The 15857-nt window shown below is 62.2% G+C and overlaps 2 protein-coding genes across 3 annotated transcripts; one reads left to right on the forward strand and one right to left on the reverse strand.

Annotated features, from left to right (window-relative positions):
- Positions 1-812: 812 nt before the first annotated feature.
- On the reverse strand, positions 813-5033 carry SNCB (synuclein beta). Its single transcript, XM_027718790.2, has 6 exons — positions 4888-5033; positions 4601-4728; positions 3047-3085; positions 2573-2691; positions 1709-1798; positions 813-1559 (listed from the first exon to the last, which is right to left on the reverse strand). Exons 2-6 carry the CDS (start codon positions 4719-4721, stop codon positions 1527-1529), a joined length of 402 nt encoding a protein of 133 aa, XP_027574591.1. The 5' UTR covers positions 4722-4728; positions 4888-5033; the 3' UTR covers positions 813-1526.
- Positions 5034-5076: 43 nt separating this feature from the next.
- Positions 5077-7406, forward strand: EIF4E1B (eukaryotic translation initiation factor 4E family member 1B). 2 transcript variants are annotated; one of them, XM_027718786.2, is made up of 7 exons: positions 5077-5929; positions 6075-6163; positions 6266-6361; positions 6473-6536; positions 6723-6836; positions 6946-7085; positions 7203-7406. In XM_027718786.2, exons 1-7 carry the CDS (start codon positions 5912-5914, stop codon positions 7315-7317), a joined length of 636 nt encoding a protein of 211 aa, XP_027574587.1. In that variant the 5' UTR covers positions 5077-5911; the 3' UTR covers positions 7318-7406. The 2 variants fall into 2 exon arrangements, with proteins under 2 accessions (XP_027574587.1, XP_039241165.1); XM_039385231.1 differs by having other exon boundaries at positions 6946-7090; positions 7203-7283.
- The last annotated feature ends 8451 nt before the right edge of the window (positions 7407-15857 follow it).

The following is a 15857-nucleotide window of genomic DNA, read 5'->3' on the forward strand; positions in this document are numbered from 1 at the left end:
AGTCCTTCTAATAACACGCGGTGGGTGCTATAAGCACTGCTGCAACCAGCACAGGCACAGGGAGCAGAGCCAGGGTGGGGATTTGCAGGCATCAGCAAACCTGTTGTGTGTCCGTGCTGACTGCTGCAGCTTCACTCCTTGCTGGCAAAGCTGGTGAGCCAGCACGGGTAGGGGATCTAATCTGATATTCATGTCACGGAGACTCAGCCCAGCCCCTCACCCCAGCCTGTGCTGTGGTCAAGGGGCTGGAGGCTGGCTGGGGAACTAGGCTGGGTTGGTGGTCCTGCCCCAGGAGAGCTGAAGGCCCAAGGACTGTGCTCTGGGGTGGGTACAGGACCCCCTGCCATGGTGGACATCCCTTAGCAGTGTGTGACACCCACCTGCCCTTCAGGCAGTCACAGTGCAGCTGAGTGAGCCCGTGGGTGCCAGCCACATCACCGACCTCTTGAGGGTAGGAAGGGGGAAACCAGTGCTGGAGCCCAGGGCTGTGTCTAGCCTCATCCTGGCTTGTGGTCCACAGCCCCACAGGGCCCCCTGCATTCTCCTGGAGATGCAAAGCCCTGCAGACAGGCGGCTGGCACAGTGACACTGCCTGCACCCCAAGTCTCAGCCAGAACCTGGCTGGAGGCCCAGGGCACAGTGACCTGCTGCTGACAGAGGACAGCAGCCAGAGGACAGAAAGGCACCCTGTCCTTGTGAAGACCCACCTCAGCCCACTCCCCCACTGCCAGCCCCATTCCTCTTCCCAAAACTACTACCAAAGTACAGGGCCGCTCCTCTCCCCAGGGACCCCACAACCAGGACCAGGGGGCTACAGACAAGAGTTGGCTTTATTCACGGACACGGGGGCAGCTGTGTCACTGGCAGCTGCCCTCGTATTGCACATCCAGCGACGGGGGAATATCCATGCCACGTCACAACACAGCTTCGGCACTATGGGACCTCGGGGGGGGGGCGCAGGCACCGTCACCACCCAGCAGGCTGGGGAGCGGGCTTGGACGCCAAGGGTTCACAAAGGCAAAAGACCCGTCCACCCATAGATAGAGATATATATAAAAAAAAATAGTTCCACGATGACCAGAGCAGAACCACAGGGACACGCGTGCAAGCGAAATGTACAGCAGCCCGCGAGCAGGTAAACATGCTTTGTACAGACAGAGACTCACCAGGACGCAGCCGGGGTTTATGGCACTGGGAGGGATACAGAGCCATAAACCCGGGCTTCACGGACACACGCACGCGCACACGCACACACACCAGCCCCTGCGGGCAGCACCCACGGCTCGGGCACGCGCCGGGGCTCGGGGGCTTGGACACAGCGGGTTTTTCTCACTGCTAGACATGTTACGGAGACACGGACACGGTCCCTTGGAACGGAACTGGAGGAAGAACTCGTGAGCGAACGGGGCAGGGGCACCCCTGCTCCTCCCCGGCACGCAGGCACCGGCCGGGGCCGGCTGGGGAGGAGCAGGGGGCTACCGGCGGTTCGTTGTGCTGCTGGTGGAAGAGGCAAGGATGGGGGTCCATTATGCCTCTGGCTCGTATTCCTGGTATTCCTCCTGTGGGATGGGTAAAGAAAGAGTTAGTGAGAGAGCTCAGGTGGGGCACAGAGTCCCTCTTTCCCCCAGCCCCGTGCCATCTTTGTGAACACTGTCACACTGTGCCCTCCACAGTGCCCTGTGCCCACCCTGCCACCCTATCCCCTCACCTGTGGGGGCTCCTCGTAGTTCTCCCCCTCTGGCTCCAGCAGCGGCTCGACCAGTGGCTCCTCCGCAGCCTCCTGGGCCACCTCCTCTGCCTGGGAGTGAGCCAGGGGTCAGTCCCACACACGCAGCCCCCCATGTGGCGCCCACCCACCCTGCCCCTGCCAAACCAGCAATGCAAGTAGCATACAGGGGACTCCACGTAGAGGCAAACAGCGGCACCCTGAGCACACAGCAGCCTGCTTAGCTGGGAGGTGACATGTACAAGTTCGTGGGACCAGGGGCTGTGTGTGCACATCCCTGTGCTTCTCCTAGCCCCGGGCAGGCAACGGGTGCTGGCACCGTGCAGGCCCTGTCGAGCTCCAGGGGCTGGCAGTGCTGCGGGAGCATCCTGCATCCCTGTCAGGGGAGGGCGGTGCTGGGTAACCCCTCCCCGGGGCTGGCAGGAGGGAAAGGGGGGCAGCCGATCCCGCCGCACAGCGACGGTGGCGGCGGTGGCCTCATTTCTTCAGCTGATGCTATTTTGGGCTAAGCTGGAAGCCAACAGCTCATGGGGCGGCGAGCTGGAACCCGCTGCCCCTCCCGCAGCTGTCAGGTCACCTCGCAGCCGCCGGAGCGATGCGCCGCAGGCCCGCGCCGCCGGCCGCCATGGCGGGGCCCGCGCGCGCACACGTCCGCACGCCCCACGCACGCGGCCACACACGCGGCCCGCACGCTCAGGGCCGCGATGCCCGCCTGGCCTGGGCACAGGCAGAGCACCTGGGCACCCTCAGGGTCCCTCCCCCGGGACTGGGGAGCAGCCAAGGGGCTCCCCGCCAGACCCGGGCACGTGCCAGCCTCCTCGCAGCATCGGGGGGGGGGGGTCTCACCTTCAGATCCGCAGGGAACTCCTCTTTCTTCACCAGCCCAGTGGCTGCCGCGATGTTGCCCGCTCCGGAGAACGCCGCTTCGCCCAGCTGGGACGCCTGCTCCTTTGCTTTCTCAGCCACTGCAAGAGCCAGGGCTGCCCATCAGTGCCCCCCGCCCCGTGCCAGGGAGGGGAGCCCAGTTGTGACTTCATACCCTGCACCACCCAGGGGGAGCTGCTGGGGAGTCGCTGGGCAGGATCAGGCTCTTCCCATTTCCCTGCTGGGGCGCTGAGGAGGGGAGGGGGCCGGGACAGTGCTCTGCAGCTGGGCAGGGAGTGTGAGCCGCCACTGCAAATCCTTGGTTGCGGGATATAAGTTATATAAGAGGCTTTAGCAGAGTGACATCAGCCCCTCAATTAGCCTCTGATCTCGTTAGTGCGGCCATGCTCTCAGGGCCAGAGGGGTACGGCAGTGGGGAGACAGAGCAGACCGTACCTGAGGTTACGCCTTGCACCACACCTTGGGTTTTACTCCCTGAGGGTAGAAAGAGACAGAGATCAGGTTAGAGAGGCCAGTGGCCAGGCTCTGCCACATGCTGTGCCCAGGACCCTTGCAGGGCTCTGAACCAGGGCAGCATCCTGCCCACATCCCAGCCTAGCCACACCAGGGCAGCCTGGGGGCTGAGGACCCACCTGGCTCCCTGCAAGGTTTCTCCGGTCCCTGCAGGACCCTCAGGACTGGGGCCACTGCCCCATGCCTGGCAGGGCAGAGACCCCAGGGCCCAGCACCCTGTCAGGGCCCAGCCAGGCAGGCTGAATGCCAACCATGCTGCTGAGTAAAATCTCCCATGGGAGCCAGGATCCAAACCCAGAGCTGGTGTCAACACAGCACAGGAAGCCCCACAACTAGAGTGCCCAGGGCTGGGTGCTGCTGCTGGCCATGACAATCCTGCCAGGCTCCTTCAGGCAGAGTGATACCACTCAGGACACCCCATGGAATGGAGGTGGGGTGTCTGGTTGGAAGGAAAGGCAGGGATTGGGCAGCTCCTGCAGGATGGAGCCTCCAGGCACTCCTTAGGCTCCTGGACCCCCATCCAGCACACACACCCTGGGCAGAGTATGGGTCCAGAGCAGGCATCCACCACTGCCCAAGGGAACAGTTCTGAGGCCTCAGCATTCCCACAGAGCTAATGCCCTCTGGAGCAGGACAGAGACCCAGCCCTGCGCCCTCCTGCCTCCTGCTCCAGTCTGGAGTGGCCTCAGCTCCTGCCCCCAGCATTCCAACACCACAGCCAGGCACACAACCTGCCTAGGACCTGCTTCTCCTGCCAGCCATGTCTTCTAGGACTTGGCACCAAATAGACTCAGACCCCAATTGGCAGCACAGAGGGACTCTTTAGTCACCAACTGGGAGCAAGGGAGCTTCTCCTGGCGTGGGATGCATTCCAGAGCATTGTCTCTCCAAGGGGGAAAAACGTGGTCCCAGCCCTGCTGCTCCAAGCCGGGCACTTCCCAGCAAGGGGGTCACCACCTCCATCACAGTCCCTCCGCACTCCTGTCCCAGAGCATCCTTGGCATGGAGCCGAGGGACCCTGGGGCTCAGACTGCCTGGGACTGCAGAGGGTCCAGTCCCCGGGGGTCCCATCCCCTCAGCCTGGAGTCCAGCCCCGGCTCTGCTCTTGCCCACAGAGCCCACCCTCCCGCCTGCAGATTCCGGGTGGGCTGGGGGGCACTGCGGGCACCGACCCTCTGCCCCGGGGCACCGACCCTCTGCCCCGGGGCACCGACCCTCTGCCCCGGGGCACCCTGCCTCAGGGTGGTCGTGACGGGGAAGGGGCAGGGAAAGGCGGGAGAGGGGCCGGGGACAGGTGGAAGCAGAAGGAGGACGGCAGGGGGATGGGCAGGAGGACGCAAGGGCAAACGCAGGAGCAGGCAAGGGCAGGCAGAGGGTCCGGCAGGTGCAGGCAGGAACGGGCAGGGATTATCCGGGGGGGCAGGCACGGGCTGGCAGGGGGCTGGCAGGGGGCTGGCAGAGCAAGCCGGTCCTTACCGACATAGAGGACCCCTTCCTTGGTCTTCTCGGCCGCCTCGGCCACCCCCTGCTTGGTCTTCTCGGCGGCGGCGACCACCCCCTCCTTGGCCTTGGACAAGCCCTTCATAAACACCTCCATGGCGGCTCTGCGGGGAGAGGCCGCACGGCTTCACCTCGCCCCGGCCCCGCGCCCGCCCGCCCCGCGCGTCCCGGTCCCGCGCATCCCTTCCCCGCGCATCCCATCCCCGCGCATCCCATCCCCGCGCATCCCGGTCCCGCGCCCCCGGCCCCGCCGCCCGCCCGACCTGGCTCGCTGTCGGCGGGTACGGGCGGGCCGGGCCGGGCCGGGCCGGGCTGCGGCGGGGCGGGCTCAGTGCGGCTGTGCCGGGGCCGCGCTGCGCCGCGCTGCGCCGTGATGCGCGGGGGGGACCGCGCCGCGCCGGGCTGAGCCAGCCTGAGCCGTGCTCGGCCGTGCCGAGCCGTGCCGTGCCCCGCCGCCCCCGCACCGCCCCGCACCGCCCCGCGCGGCAGCGGCGCCCCCGGCCCTTCGCCGCCCCAGCCCGCGGGCTCCCTCCTCGCACTGCTCAGCACGCCGGGAAGGTCCTTCTCCCCATCCTCATCCGTCGTGATACCACCCCACGCTGTCCCCATGCTATTCTGTTCGGATCCCCATTGCATCCTATCCCATCCTCTCCCTGTCCCATCTCCTTCTGATCCCATCACCTCCTGTCTACAAGCTGTACTTATCCCATCCCATCCTTAACTCGTTCCATCCTTGTCCCTGTCCAACTCTCAACACATTCCACCCTGTCCCTGTGCCATTTCTGTCCCCGATCCCCTTCTCATCATGTCCTCTTCCTATCTCATCCCACTCTTTTCCCATCCTACTCGATCCAATTCTGATCCCATTTCCTGCCCATCGCATCCCACATCCTCTCCATCCCATTCCTATTGCATGTTGTTCCATCTGATCCTAAACTGATCCCACTCCTATCCTCCAATCTGATGCTACCCCATCCTCTTTGTGTATCATCCTGCCCTGCCCATACCACACCACCTTGATCTCCCCCACACATGGTCTCCATCTTACCCCATTCTACTTCCCCATCCTGATCCCATCCCACTCTGAGCACCTGCTTTCATCCCCCAGCTTCCTGCCCTAGAGGGGAATCCCCTATCTCCCTGCTCTCCAGGAGGGGCAGGCCTGACACCCCCTCCCAGGACACCACCCTCCTGTCCCACCAGCTGCAGCTGTGACGGCTCCTCATTCTGCCTGCCTGTGGGCATTTAAGAGCCAGGGGCAGCCCAGGGAAGCATGTGCTGGGCAGGATGGCTACAGGAGAGCAGGTGGGTGCTCACCCTGTGAGCTGGGGAGGCAGGCCTAGGCAGCTCTGCTATCCCTTGGGGCTCCTAGTGTGAGCATGGCTGAGGGGCTGCAGGCTGCCTGCTGGGGTAGCCATGGGGCCCCTCAGGGCTGTTCCCTCTTCCCCAGCAGAGGCAGGAGAAGCGGCGCCGGCGCAGGGCTCGGCAGCAAGAGCTGCTCCCAGAAGAGGTCCTGGACAAGCACCCCCTGCAGAACAGGTATGGGGAGCCCAGCCATGGGCAGCCTCTCCCAGCACTGAGAGGGGTGTGCTGGGTCTGGAGGGGGTTTCCAGCATGGCTAAACACTCTCTCCCTCCCCAGATGGGCACTGTGGTTTTTCAAGAATGACAAGAGCAAGATGTGGCAGGCAAACCTGCGCCTCGTCACCAAATTCAGCACTGTGGAGGATTTCTGGGCGTGAGTGTCCCTTCTGGAGGTGTTCTGGTGGGGAGGTCTGGGCCAGAGGAGGGTGCTGGAGGTCCCTGAGGCACCTCTTCTCATCTGCTTCTGTGTCTCCACCTGGTACAGGTTGTACAGCCACATTCAGCCTGCCAGCAAGCTCTCATCTGGCTGTGACTATTCCCTCTTCAAGGTATGATACCCCATGCTCACAGTCCCCACCATGCCCAGCATTATAGGGGCACACTGAGTGCTGGTGGGGCTGGCAGGATGCCCTGGCTGTAAGGTGGGAGGAGAAATCTGGCTGGATATTCACAGCTTCCAGAGCCAGCTTTGGCCCAGTGCTTGGTGCCCCGATCATCCCCTTGCCCATCCCTAGGATGGGATCGAGCCCATGTGGGAGGACAGCCAGAACAAGCGTGGTGGGCGCTGGCTCGTCACCCTGTCCAAGCAGCAGCGGCACACCGAGCTGGACCATTTCTGGCTGGATACGGTGAGTGCAGCCCTTCTCGGGCTGGCCTGGGGGTTCTGGCTGTGGCACTCCACCTGCCCCAGGGCTGAGCCCCAGCAGGGACTGTTCTGGGCTCCTTTCTTCCTGGCAGCTGCTGTGCCTCATTGGGGAGATGTTTGATGAGTACAGCGACGAGGTGTGCGGGGCTGTCATCAACATTCGCACCAAGGGGGACAAGATTGCCATCTGGACCCGGGAAGCGGAAAACCAGCAAGGGGTCACCCACATTGGGTAATGCAGTGTCAAGGGAGGCTGTACAGGGCTAGTTTTGGGGGGGAATGGTGTCTCTAGTCAGGGAACCAGTGGCAGAAGTGCTGCCCTGTTCATGCAGCCCTTTCCTTCTGGCAGGCGTGTCTACAAGGAGCACCTGGGCCTGTCACAGAAGGTGACCATCGGATACCAGGCCCACGCAGACACAGCCACCAAGAGCAGTTCCCTCCCCAACGCTAAGTTTGTGCTGTGATTGTGGGGGTAGCAGTGAGCTGCTTGTGGGGTCCCCATGTACTGTCTCAGAATGAATGACTGCATCTGAGTATGGTCTGTGTCTCTAGAGCTCTGGAAATTTGGGGTGGCTCTTGTTTGGGGATGGGGAAGGGGATGATGTGTTGGCCCCCACCCCCCTTCTGGGTGAGCAGGGCTGGGAGCACAGCACTGTGGCATGGGGCATGTTCCCCTGCCTCCTCTAGTGCCTGGGACCAGTGGCCCTCTCCCTGGGGCTGTGGGGGTGTTTCTCTGCTCTGGGGGACCCTGGATAGACCCCAGGATGATGCTGGGTTCTGTCTTCCCTGGCTGAGGCACAGGCACAGCTCACTGCCCTGTAAGCCTGGGCATGGGAGGGAGTGTTGGAGCTCAGCTCAGCCTGGTGAGCTGGTTCCCATCTCTCCTGAGCCCTGCACATCAGTGAGATGTGGTTCTGCCTTCTCAGGAAAATGATCTCCCCAGTTGAGGGCTGTCAGTATCCCAGCAGGGTGGGTGCTGGGGCTGCAGTACAGCATTGTCCCCATGCTGCATCACCTCCCACAGACACCTGCAGCACAGGTGGTACAAAGTTGTTTGCTTCCCAAGGCTTTACTGGTGCCAGACCTACGTGTTCACAACCTCAGTCTGTTGAGCCCTGACTTTGCTGGCTCCTCCTTTCTGCTGTCTCTCCCTGTCCTGGACCCTGGCTGCAGAGAGGCCACTGTATTCCCTTCCAGATTCAGCCCAGCCTGCACTCTGTCCTTCAATCTTTTATTTGTGTGTTTGAGTGTTGGATCTGTCCTCCTTCTCTGCCTAGTCAGGTTCTCGAGGTGGAGCTGTCTGCTCACCTACTGACAGTGCTGCCTGCAGCTCTGCCCTCACTGCAGCTCTGATGCAGGAGGAGCATCTTCCATCCCCTCCAGCAGCCCTCCATGTCAGCCTAGGGTTACTCCTTATCCAGGGCAGCACGTCCAGCCCATCTGTGCCTCCCCACGAGCCCAGAGTCAGGGTCACTCATCCCCCGTGGTGCTGTGTCAGCACTGCTCTGTCTGAAGCCGGGCTCTGCAGAGAGCTGGTCCCTCAGAAGGACGAAGTATCGACCACATCTGTGCTCTTGGAGTTGCTTAAGACCTGTCTGGTCGCAGCTTGGCAGGCAGCTGGTGCAGCCATGACCCCTGGGGTCTCGACTGCCTGCAGTGCAGCCCGTGGGGTTGAGCTTGCTGAGCCCTGCACTGCCCTGGGTTGCTGCTGCGGCTCCATAGAGCCGTGTCCCCAGGACTCAGCTGCCCTTCTCCAGGGGACAGCAGCAGGGACTCCAGGGCACCTCCCCTGGGGAAGCTATGCCAGGGCTCTGCCTGCCCTCCACCACCCCATATTGCCGTTGTACCAGGCGGAAGATGCCGCTAAGAGGGTGAAGACAGAAGCTCGTTCCTGTCAGGCAGCGTGCCAGGCCGTATCCCTGTGTCCTTGCATCACGTGCTGTCGTTCGGTCACTTCTCTCTGCAGGTGTAGGGGGGGCAGGACCCCACTACCCTTCCCTATAGGACAACTGGGCTGGAGGTGCTGCAGGCAGCAGGACCAGGGTGAGGGGACAGTATGGGGAGAAAGGCAACACCCCCGACTTGGGGTGCCTGCAGGCGAGGGAGCGAGGGTCGGCTCTGCCTGCCCTGTCCGGCGGTCCCGCACGGGTGGTGTGTGCTGGCAGCCTGGGTGCTGCCTGCGCTGCCTGTACCGCCGGTCCCTCGCCACGCGATGGTGCCGCTCGCCTGGCCTTGGCCAGCTCCGGCACGGCAGGGCTGGCAGCCTGCCCTGCCTGCGGTGGGGTCCCTGCCTGGCCGGCGGCAGGGTACACTCTGGCTGCAGTGGGCTGACAGAGCTACCCCAGGTCCCCAGAGGAGAGGCAGGCAGAGCCACATGTGGGGTAACAAGGCTGAAGCTAGAGGAGACGGTGCCGAGACTCCCTTAAAACACACCATTAATGCTCCTCCCCAGCAGTGACAGTGTGAAGTGTATGAGACCCAGGGCTGCCTGTCCCTCTGTCCCTTTAAGCCACTGCACTGCCCCACCTGGCCCTCCCATAGCCCCCCACCTGCCCCTGGGGCTGAGCCCTCTGCTGTCTTTGTCCCCTTACCCCAATGCTGGGGGCAGCAAGGGCATTGTTCCCATGGAGCACCCCAAACCCTGTCACCCAGGAAGGTCAAGGTTAACTGGGGCGGGGGAGCAGAGGCAGCTGTAGTGCTGTGGTTCATCACCATTCTCGTGCAGCCATGGTGGGATTTCATTTGATTGGAAAAAATAATAGGAGCCATTTATCTCCATGGCTTTATGGGCTCCTAACTTCCCCACAGCCCAGCTAGGCTGGGAGGCTGGCAGTGCCCACTCAGAGCCCACCCTCTGGGGACACAATGACTTTCATCCTTGAGTCCCGCACTCCATGGTCCCTCTCTGAGGGCCAGAAGGTGCCGGGGGCACTCGGGGACCCCTCCGGGTGGGCACAGTGGTTGCCAGGAGCCACCCAGTGAGCACACCAGTGCCAGGGCTGCCCCCGGCCTGTCTCATGCTGGGTAGCTGTCCCAGCTGGCAGCCAAGCTGGCAGCCCTGTCAATAATAATAATTAAAAATTAATACTAATCAAAAAGGAGAGGCAGATGGCAGCAGACATGCGGCAGGGCTGCAGGTGGGGGGTTGCACTGGCGAGAGAGGGGCCTGCAAGGACAGGGGTGAGGGGGGCAGGAGTACTGTGGGGTCCAGTGGGGAGAGTGGTGCAGAATGTGGGACTCATATGAAACAACAGAGATGGGGGATGTGGGGCTGCAGTTGCTGTGGGGCACAGCAGGAGTGGGGAGAGAAGCACAGCTCTGGGCTGGTGCAGGGATGGAGATCCATGTCCCCTTCTCTGGGCAGGTGGAGTGGGTTGGTGGTGCTGGGTGCCTCTACAGGGTCACTTTGCCAGCAGCTGGCGTGCAGCCATGGCTAGGCACTGCCAGTCCGGCTTCTCCCTGAGCCACTGGCTCTGTCAGCAAGGACAAATCCTGCCTCCTGCCCTCAGCATGCATCTGGTGCCAGGATGGGTGCAGGCACCCATTCTGTTACAACCAGTGGGTGCTGCAGGGTTAAAATCCCCCAAATAACTGGGGAAGGAACTGCTGGCTCTGTGCAGGGTGTGTGGGCCGGGGAAGAACAGGCAGCGCTGGCTCACCCGTGGGAGTGGGCAGGCAGTGCGGCTGCCGGCACTGGGGCTGTGTCACTGTTCCTGCAGTGCCTGAGCCTGTCACCTAGCCAGGGGTCACAGGGATGCTCTGGGCCTTGCAGGAGGGATGTGTGCATGCGGGGACCCCCGTCCATGGGTACCACCAGCATCCTATGAGAATTCCTGGATGGGAGCCCCTCATGCCCTCCCTGCCCACCCTGCCCGGCCCTGTAAAGGATACAGACTGTGCTGGCCCTCCATCCAGAATCACCATGGCATGCAAGGAGAGGCACCCAGGGTGAGGGGTACCTACAGCGCACTGTTCCCATGACAACCTCCCGGGAGAGATAGCAGTCAGTGTGGGAGATGGGGGAGGTGAGGGGCTTGTGGACCCCTCCACACATGGGCTGCTGTGCCTGGCAGGACGCAGTGGGGCACAGCAGAGGGGCTGCACATGTGGGTCTTGCTCCCAGACTTGGGCTCTGCCTGCTCCATCCTGTTCCCTGCCTGCTGTCCCTGCAGTGTGGGGCAGGCAGGCATGGCAGTGCTGGTGCTGCCTGTCCAGGCTGGGCTGCTGCTCTACAGCAATAGCTTTGCACAGGTTCTTTGCACAGCTGGTGGGGAAGGGGTTAAGTGCCTGCAGGGTCCTTCCCAGTGCCAGCAGCAGAGGAGGGGAAGACAGGGACAGTATCTCCTGCCCTGCACCTCAGGGAGCCTGTACCTGAGAAGGGTCCTTTGCTGTCACTTCTCATCTGGGTGGATACCAGGCTCTACAACACGGCTGAGCACTCTCCTTCCCCGCAGGGACGGGCAGGCACTTCTCGCTTGGCAGAGGCAGGCGGGGGGAGCGAGTGGGTGGGATGGGGACAGGGATGGGGATGGGGACAGCGTTGAGAGCTGTATGGACGCAGACCTGCAGGCATAGCTGCAGCACAGGGCTGTGCAGGTGGCAGGCAGTGCCACCACCCCTGTGGGGTGTGTTCTGCTGGACCTACATCATGATCTGGGTGCCCCCAGCTGGTTGGCACATGCCCATGGGGCCTTTTCCTGCCCCAGTTGCTGTGCCCGTGCTCTCTGTGCAGCCTCTGCCCGCAGCCCCCTCCCTTGGCTCCCCAGGTGGATGCCACCAGCTCCAAGGGACCAACACAGATCCATTAGCACACCACCCCCTCATCCTCCCAGTGTGACATAGGGACCAGCCACTCTCCTGGTTCACAGGGGAGCAGCTGTCAGCCCTGGGGTGCAGGGCACATGGCAGGCAGCACCACTGATGCCTGTCCTTTCCCTCCAGGCCCTGTGCACCCTGGTGTGCCCTTGCAAGGGGCTTGTGATGCTCCAGCTCACAGCCATCCCCTTCTGCGAGGCTGGGGGCTGCCAGGCTCCCCGCCAGGCTCCCTGCATGCCCCAAGCACCACGTTTCTGGCTGGGAGGGCTGGTGTTTCCCGGGCGGTCGATGCACCCATCGATCCCGCACAGCTCCGGCGGCTGCTCTCCCACCGCCCTGCTAATTAATTGTCTGCTGCTGCTGCTGCTGCTGCTGCTGCTGTGGGAGTGCTGGGCACCCGGGGGGCCTGGGCTGCCTGCACCCTTCCCTGCTGGCACCCTGCCATGCCTGCACCCTGCCCTGCTACCAGCTCACAGCTCCTACCCCACACGTGGCCTGGAGCTGGCGCCCACCTGTGTCACGGAGTTGGGGGGGGGTCTGTATCAGGCTAGGGAGGGGGCTGGCAGGCCCGGAGCAGGGTGAGAAGCACAAGGGTCTGAGCAGGAGTTTGGGAGGCAGCACATGGCCACTTGCAGCCCCCGCCGGCTGCCCATGTCCAGGACAACCTCCCACTGCTCAGTAATGTGCCTGACCCAGCCTGCACCAGTCCCCAGCGAGGCATGGGGACAGGGACGGGGACAGAGATGCTGCCTTTGTGCCGGGATGTAATGAGATTTCTGCTTGGCTGCCTGGATAGAAAATCCCAGACAGAGTATGCGAAAATCCTCACCAAGCCCAGGCAGCCTCCTGCCCTGGGTGTACAGGGGTGCCCCCAGCCCAGCACCCACAGTGTTCCCAGGGAGGCATCAGCACCAGCTCGGCCTTGGAGCACCCACTGCACTGCTTGGCATGGGGTGCCCATGTGCAGTCCAGTGGCTTTGCTACCCATTCACCCCACTGACCCCTGTCCCAGCTCCACTCTGCCACTGGTACAGCCACCCCATGCCAGGGCTAGGGGTGCCAGGCACACCCTTGGGGACTCCAGGCTGCATGCCACCACCTCCTGTCTGCCTGGGCACAGGTGTCTGCATCCTCGTGCTGCCAGACCCTGATGCTCTCTGGTGAAGTTCCTGGTACTGCAGTATTGTGTCCACAGGACCCTTGTGTGCAGGGTGGCACCATGCTGCACCTTTGGCTGCCTCATTTTCCCCCACAACAGCAGCAAATCCATCTCCTCAGAAAACAGGGAACAGCTCTGTGGGTGCTGGGGCTGTGAGGAGCAGGTTGGTGCCGGGATGGGCTTTGCTGCACGTCTTAATGGAACCCTTCCCACCCCCGGCACCGCGCGCTGTTAATCTACTCTTGCAAATGGCTAATTTTGAAAATCCTCTTATCAGAATTAGGTCCTCAACATCCATATTTATTTACTTTTCATTTTCATAATCTTTCCGCTCCTTGTGTGGCTGGGGTTGTTCTCGCTGGCTCCATTTCTGAGCATCCCTGCGCAGGATGATACCCAGGATGTCCCACGCCATGTCATGTAATCCCAGGCCAAGCTGTCCCATGCCATGCTGTATTTGCCATGCTTTGTCCTTCATATGGCGCACGTGTTCCTCACACCTTTGGCTCTGCCAGCGACACCACCAGCGCTGGTGCCTGCTCCCCATCAGAAGGCTCTCTTGCCCGTGCCCCGCCCAGCCCCGTCCCTGCCCGGCGCCGGGGCCGCTGCATCCTGCCCGCGGGTTCCTGCATTATGCATTGTTTATTCGTCAGCACCTTCCCTGTTTGTAACTCAATTAAGCAGCCGCGGTTTTGCTAATACAATGGTGTTTAATATTCGGCTTCCTTAAATACCACAAATGGATAGGGAGGCAACGCACAGGTGATCCATTATACATGAGCTCAAATATCTACTTAAATATTTGATAGGAGTTTAGAAAATCTCAGGGCTGGCCTTGCCCGTGGCTGCTAGGGCTGGGCAGGAGGTCAGCATGGCACAGGCAGGGGCTCTTCCAGGCCTCATGGTGGTGGGAGCTGCCTCATCTTGGCTGGCCCAGACAAAATTGGCACCTGGGACACATCGTGAGAAGTGAGCGCTGCCAGGGAGGTGATGTCCCTGGGGAGGTGGCAGCCGAAGCCCACAGAGCCTGGTGATGCCCTCCCTCCGGCTCCGCCCCAATCGTCTCTTTCAGATGAAAGTCCTGGCACAGTGGCTGTAGCACACAGCTGAGCCATGACCACAGCACACTGGAGAGGAGAATTAATTTTTAATTCCATCTTAATTACTCCGATTAATAATCCATTTACAGGATCCAATGGGGCCAGTGTTTCTGGTGTCCCCCCAGGGTTTGTGGGACACCCAGGTGCTGAGCACATGGCACTGGGGGCACTGGGCCAGCTGAGTACTGTATTCTTCTCCCCAAAGCCCCTGAGTCCTGTGGCTCCCTATGTGCTGCAGCCTCTCACACCACCCTGGTGGGTGGTCAGGGGTCTCAGGTGCCCACATGGGCATGAGCTGGGCAGACAGGGACCCTTGGCAACAGGGCTCAGGGCTCTGGCAGCTGTGGAGCAGGATCTGGCTTATCCATCCCCTCAGCTTCTCCTCAGCAAGAGGGAAAGCAAGCGGAATTGAAAGTGATCTCCCCAATCTGTATTAATTAGAGTCTATTAATTCGTCAGCGTGCCCTGCCACTTCCCCACTGACGACCCAGCCGTGCTGGTCTGCAGCACAGGAGGGACACACAGAGTGACACCACGCAGCCCTGGCACAGCACCTACGTGGCACTGTGCATCACCAGCACATGGTGAGGGAACCGGGAGAAGCCAAGGCAGGACCGGGCACCACCAGCAGTCCCTGGACAGGGAGGATGCAGTGGGTGCCCACGCAGTGGGAGTGTTGTTGCTGGCACCGGTGGCAGAGCTCCAGGAGTGGGAGAGCGGTGCAAGGAGCAGATGGGGCTACCACCATATGGGGGGCCCCGAGCCCCCTCCCCACCATGCTGCCCCAGGGTGGCACCATGCTGGGCACCCTGCTCAGGTGCCATCTGTGCTGGGTACCCTCGCCTTGCCCTGCCCCACTGCCAGCCTGGGGGATCCAGCCACTGTGAGAGCCCAGGCTGGGGGTCCCGGTGCTGGGGGGGAGCTCACCCTGGTTCCCATGGCAGCCCCCCCCAGAGCTCATGTGCAGAGCGGTGACTTCAGCAGGAGCAGATGGAGCCGCAAGGAGTAAAAACATCCTGTTTCCATGCAAATGCCATCAGTAATAACGAGCCAGCCTGAAGGAGGGTGGTTATTGCTGTGCCAGGGCTCTGCCCATAGGGGCTGGGGCTCTCCTCTGCCACTGGCCCCCACCAGTGTCCATACAGGACGTGGCACCACCTGGGGTAGGCGCATGGTGGGACGGGAGCAGGCACACATGGGTGTCACCCCACACTCACTGCCCTACCTGTGTGCATGGTCAGTCCCCAGCTGCATTGGCACGGGAGGTCCCTGGAGGGTGTGATGATCAGAGATGGCTCTGGTCTTGTTCCAGGGCTGTGCTGGTGGCGGGCTTGGCTCTGCCTGGCACTGCCGACATTGTGCTGGGGTGGATGGAGCCGTGGCACAGCTGGTGCCACCCTGGAGAGCCGCACTGGTTTCCCACCCTCTTCAGCTCTTGAAGGCATCAGAGCAGTTGTTAATTGTTCCTGATGCTGCTAATGAAATTATTGCTGCGTGACGCTGGGAACCACTGCCTGGCCCCACAGCTGGGGACAGGGACTGCTTAACACTGCTGGCGTGGACTCTGGCTCCCAGAGGGTTTGGGGAGCACCTTGGGCACCCCAGTACAGCCTCACCCCCCTTTGACCCTTGCCCCTTGTCCACACTATAATCTGCTCACTGGTGACAGCAGCACTGCTTGAGGGCACCTTGGTTGGGTTCAGGGAGGGCATGGGGAGGGAAGGGGATGCATCCTGCAGCCACAGTCCCTGGGAGAGGCCAGCTTCGCTGAGCGTGGGGTACCTTGAGGCCAGATCCCCACCTATGGCAGTGAGGTGGGGCCCCACAGGTGACCCACGTTCCTGCCAAGATGGTGTCCCCACTTCCATAGCATTTCCTAGCATGAGACACACAGTCGCCCACTGGAGCTGTGGTGGTGCAGGGCAGGGCG

The sequence above is a fragment of the Pipra filicauda genome, unplaced genomic scaffold (assembly GCF_003945595.2).
Source record: "Pipra filicauda isolate LSUMZ 115617 unplaced genomic scaffold, ASM394559v2 scaffold3_size10097308_pilon, whole genome shotgun sequence".
NCBI classification, from domain to species: Eukaryota; Metazoa; Chordata; class Aves; order Passeriformes; family Pipridae; genus Pipra; species Pipra filicauda.

Coding starts and splice junctions, on each gene's coding strand:
- EIF4E1B (XM_027718786.2), top strand. Junction 6,362..6,472: donor ACTGTGGAGGATTTCTGGGC/GTGAGTGTCCCT, acceptor CACCTGGTACAG/GTTGTACAGCCACATTCAGC. Junction 6,837..6,945: donor ACCATTTCTGGCTGGATACG/GTGAGTGCAGCC, acceptor TCTTCCTGGCAG/CTGCTGTGCCTCATTGGGGA.
- SNCB (XM_027718790.2), bottom strand. CDS start 4,721: ATGGAGGTGTTTATGAAGGGCTTGTCCAAGGCCAAGGAGGGGGTGGTC. Junction 2,692..3,046: donor GGTGCAAGGCGTAACCTCAG/GTACGGTCTGCT, acceptor TGGCTCTTGCAG/TGGCTGAGAAAGCAAAGGAG. Junction 1,560..1,708: donor ACTACGAGGAGCCCCCACAG/GTGAGGGGATAG, acceptor CCCATCCCACAG/GAGGAATACCAGGAATACGA.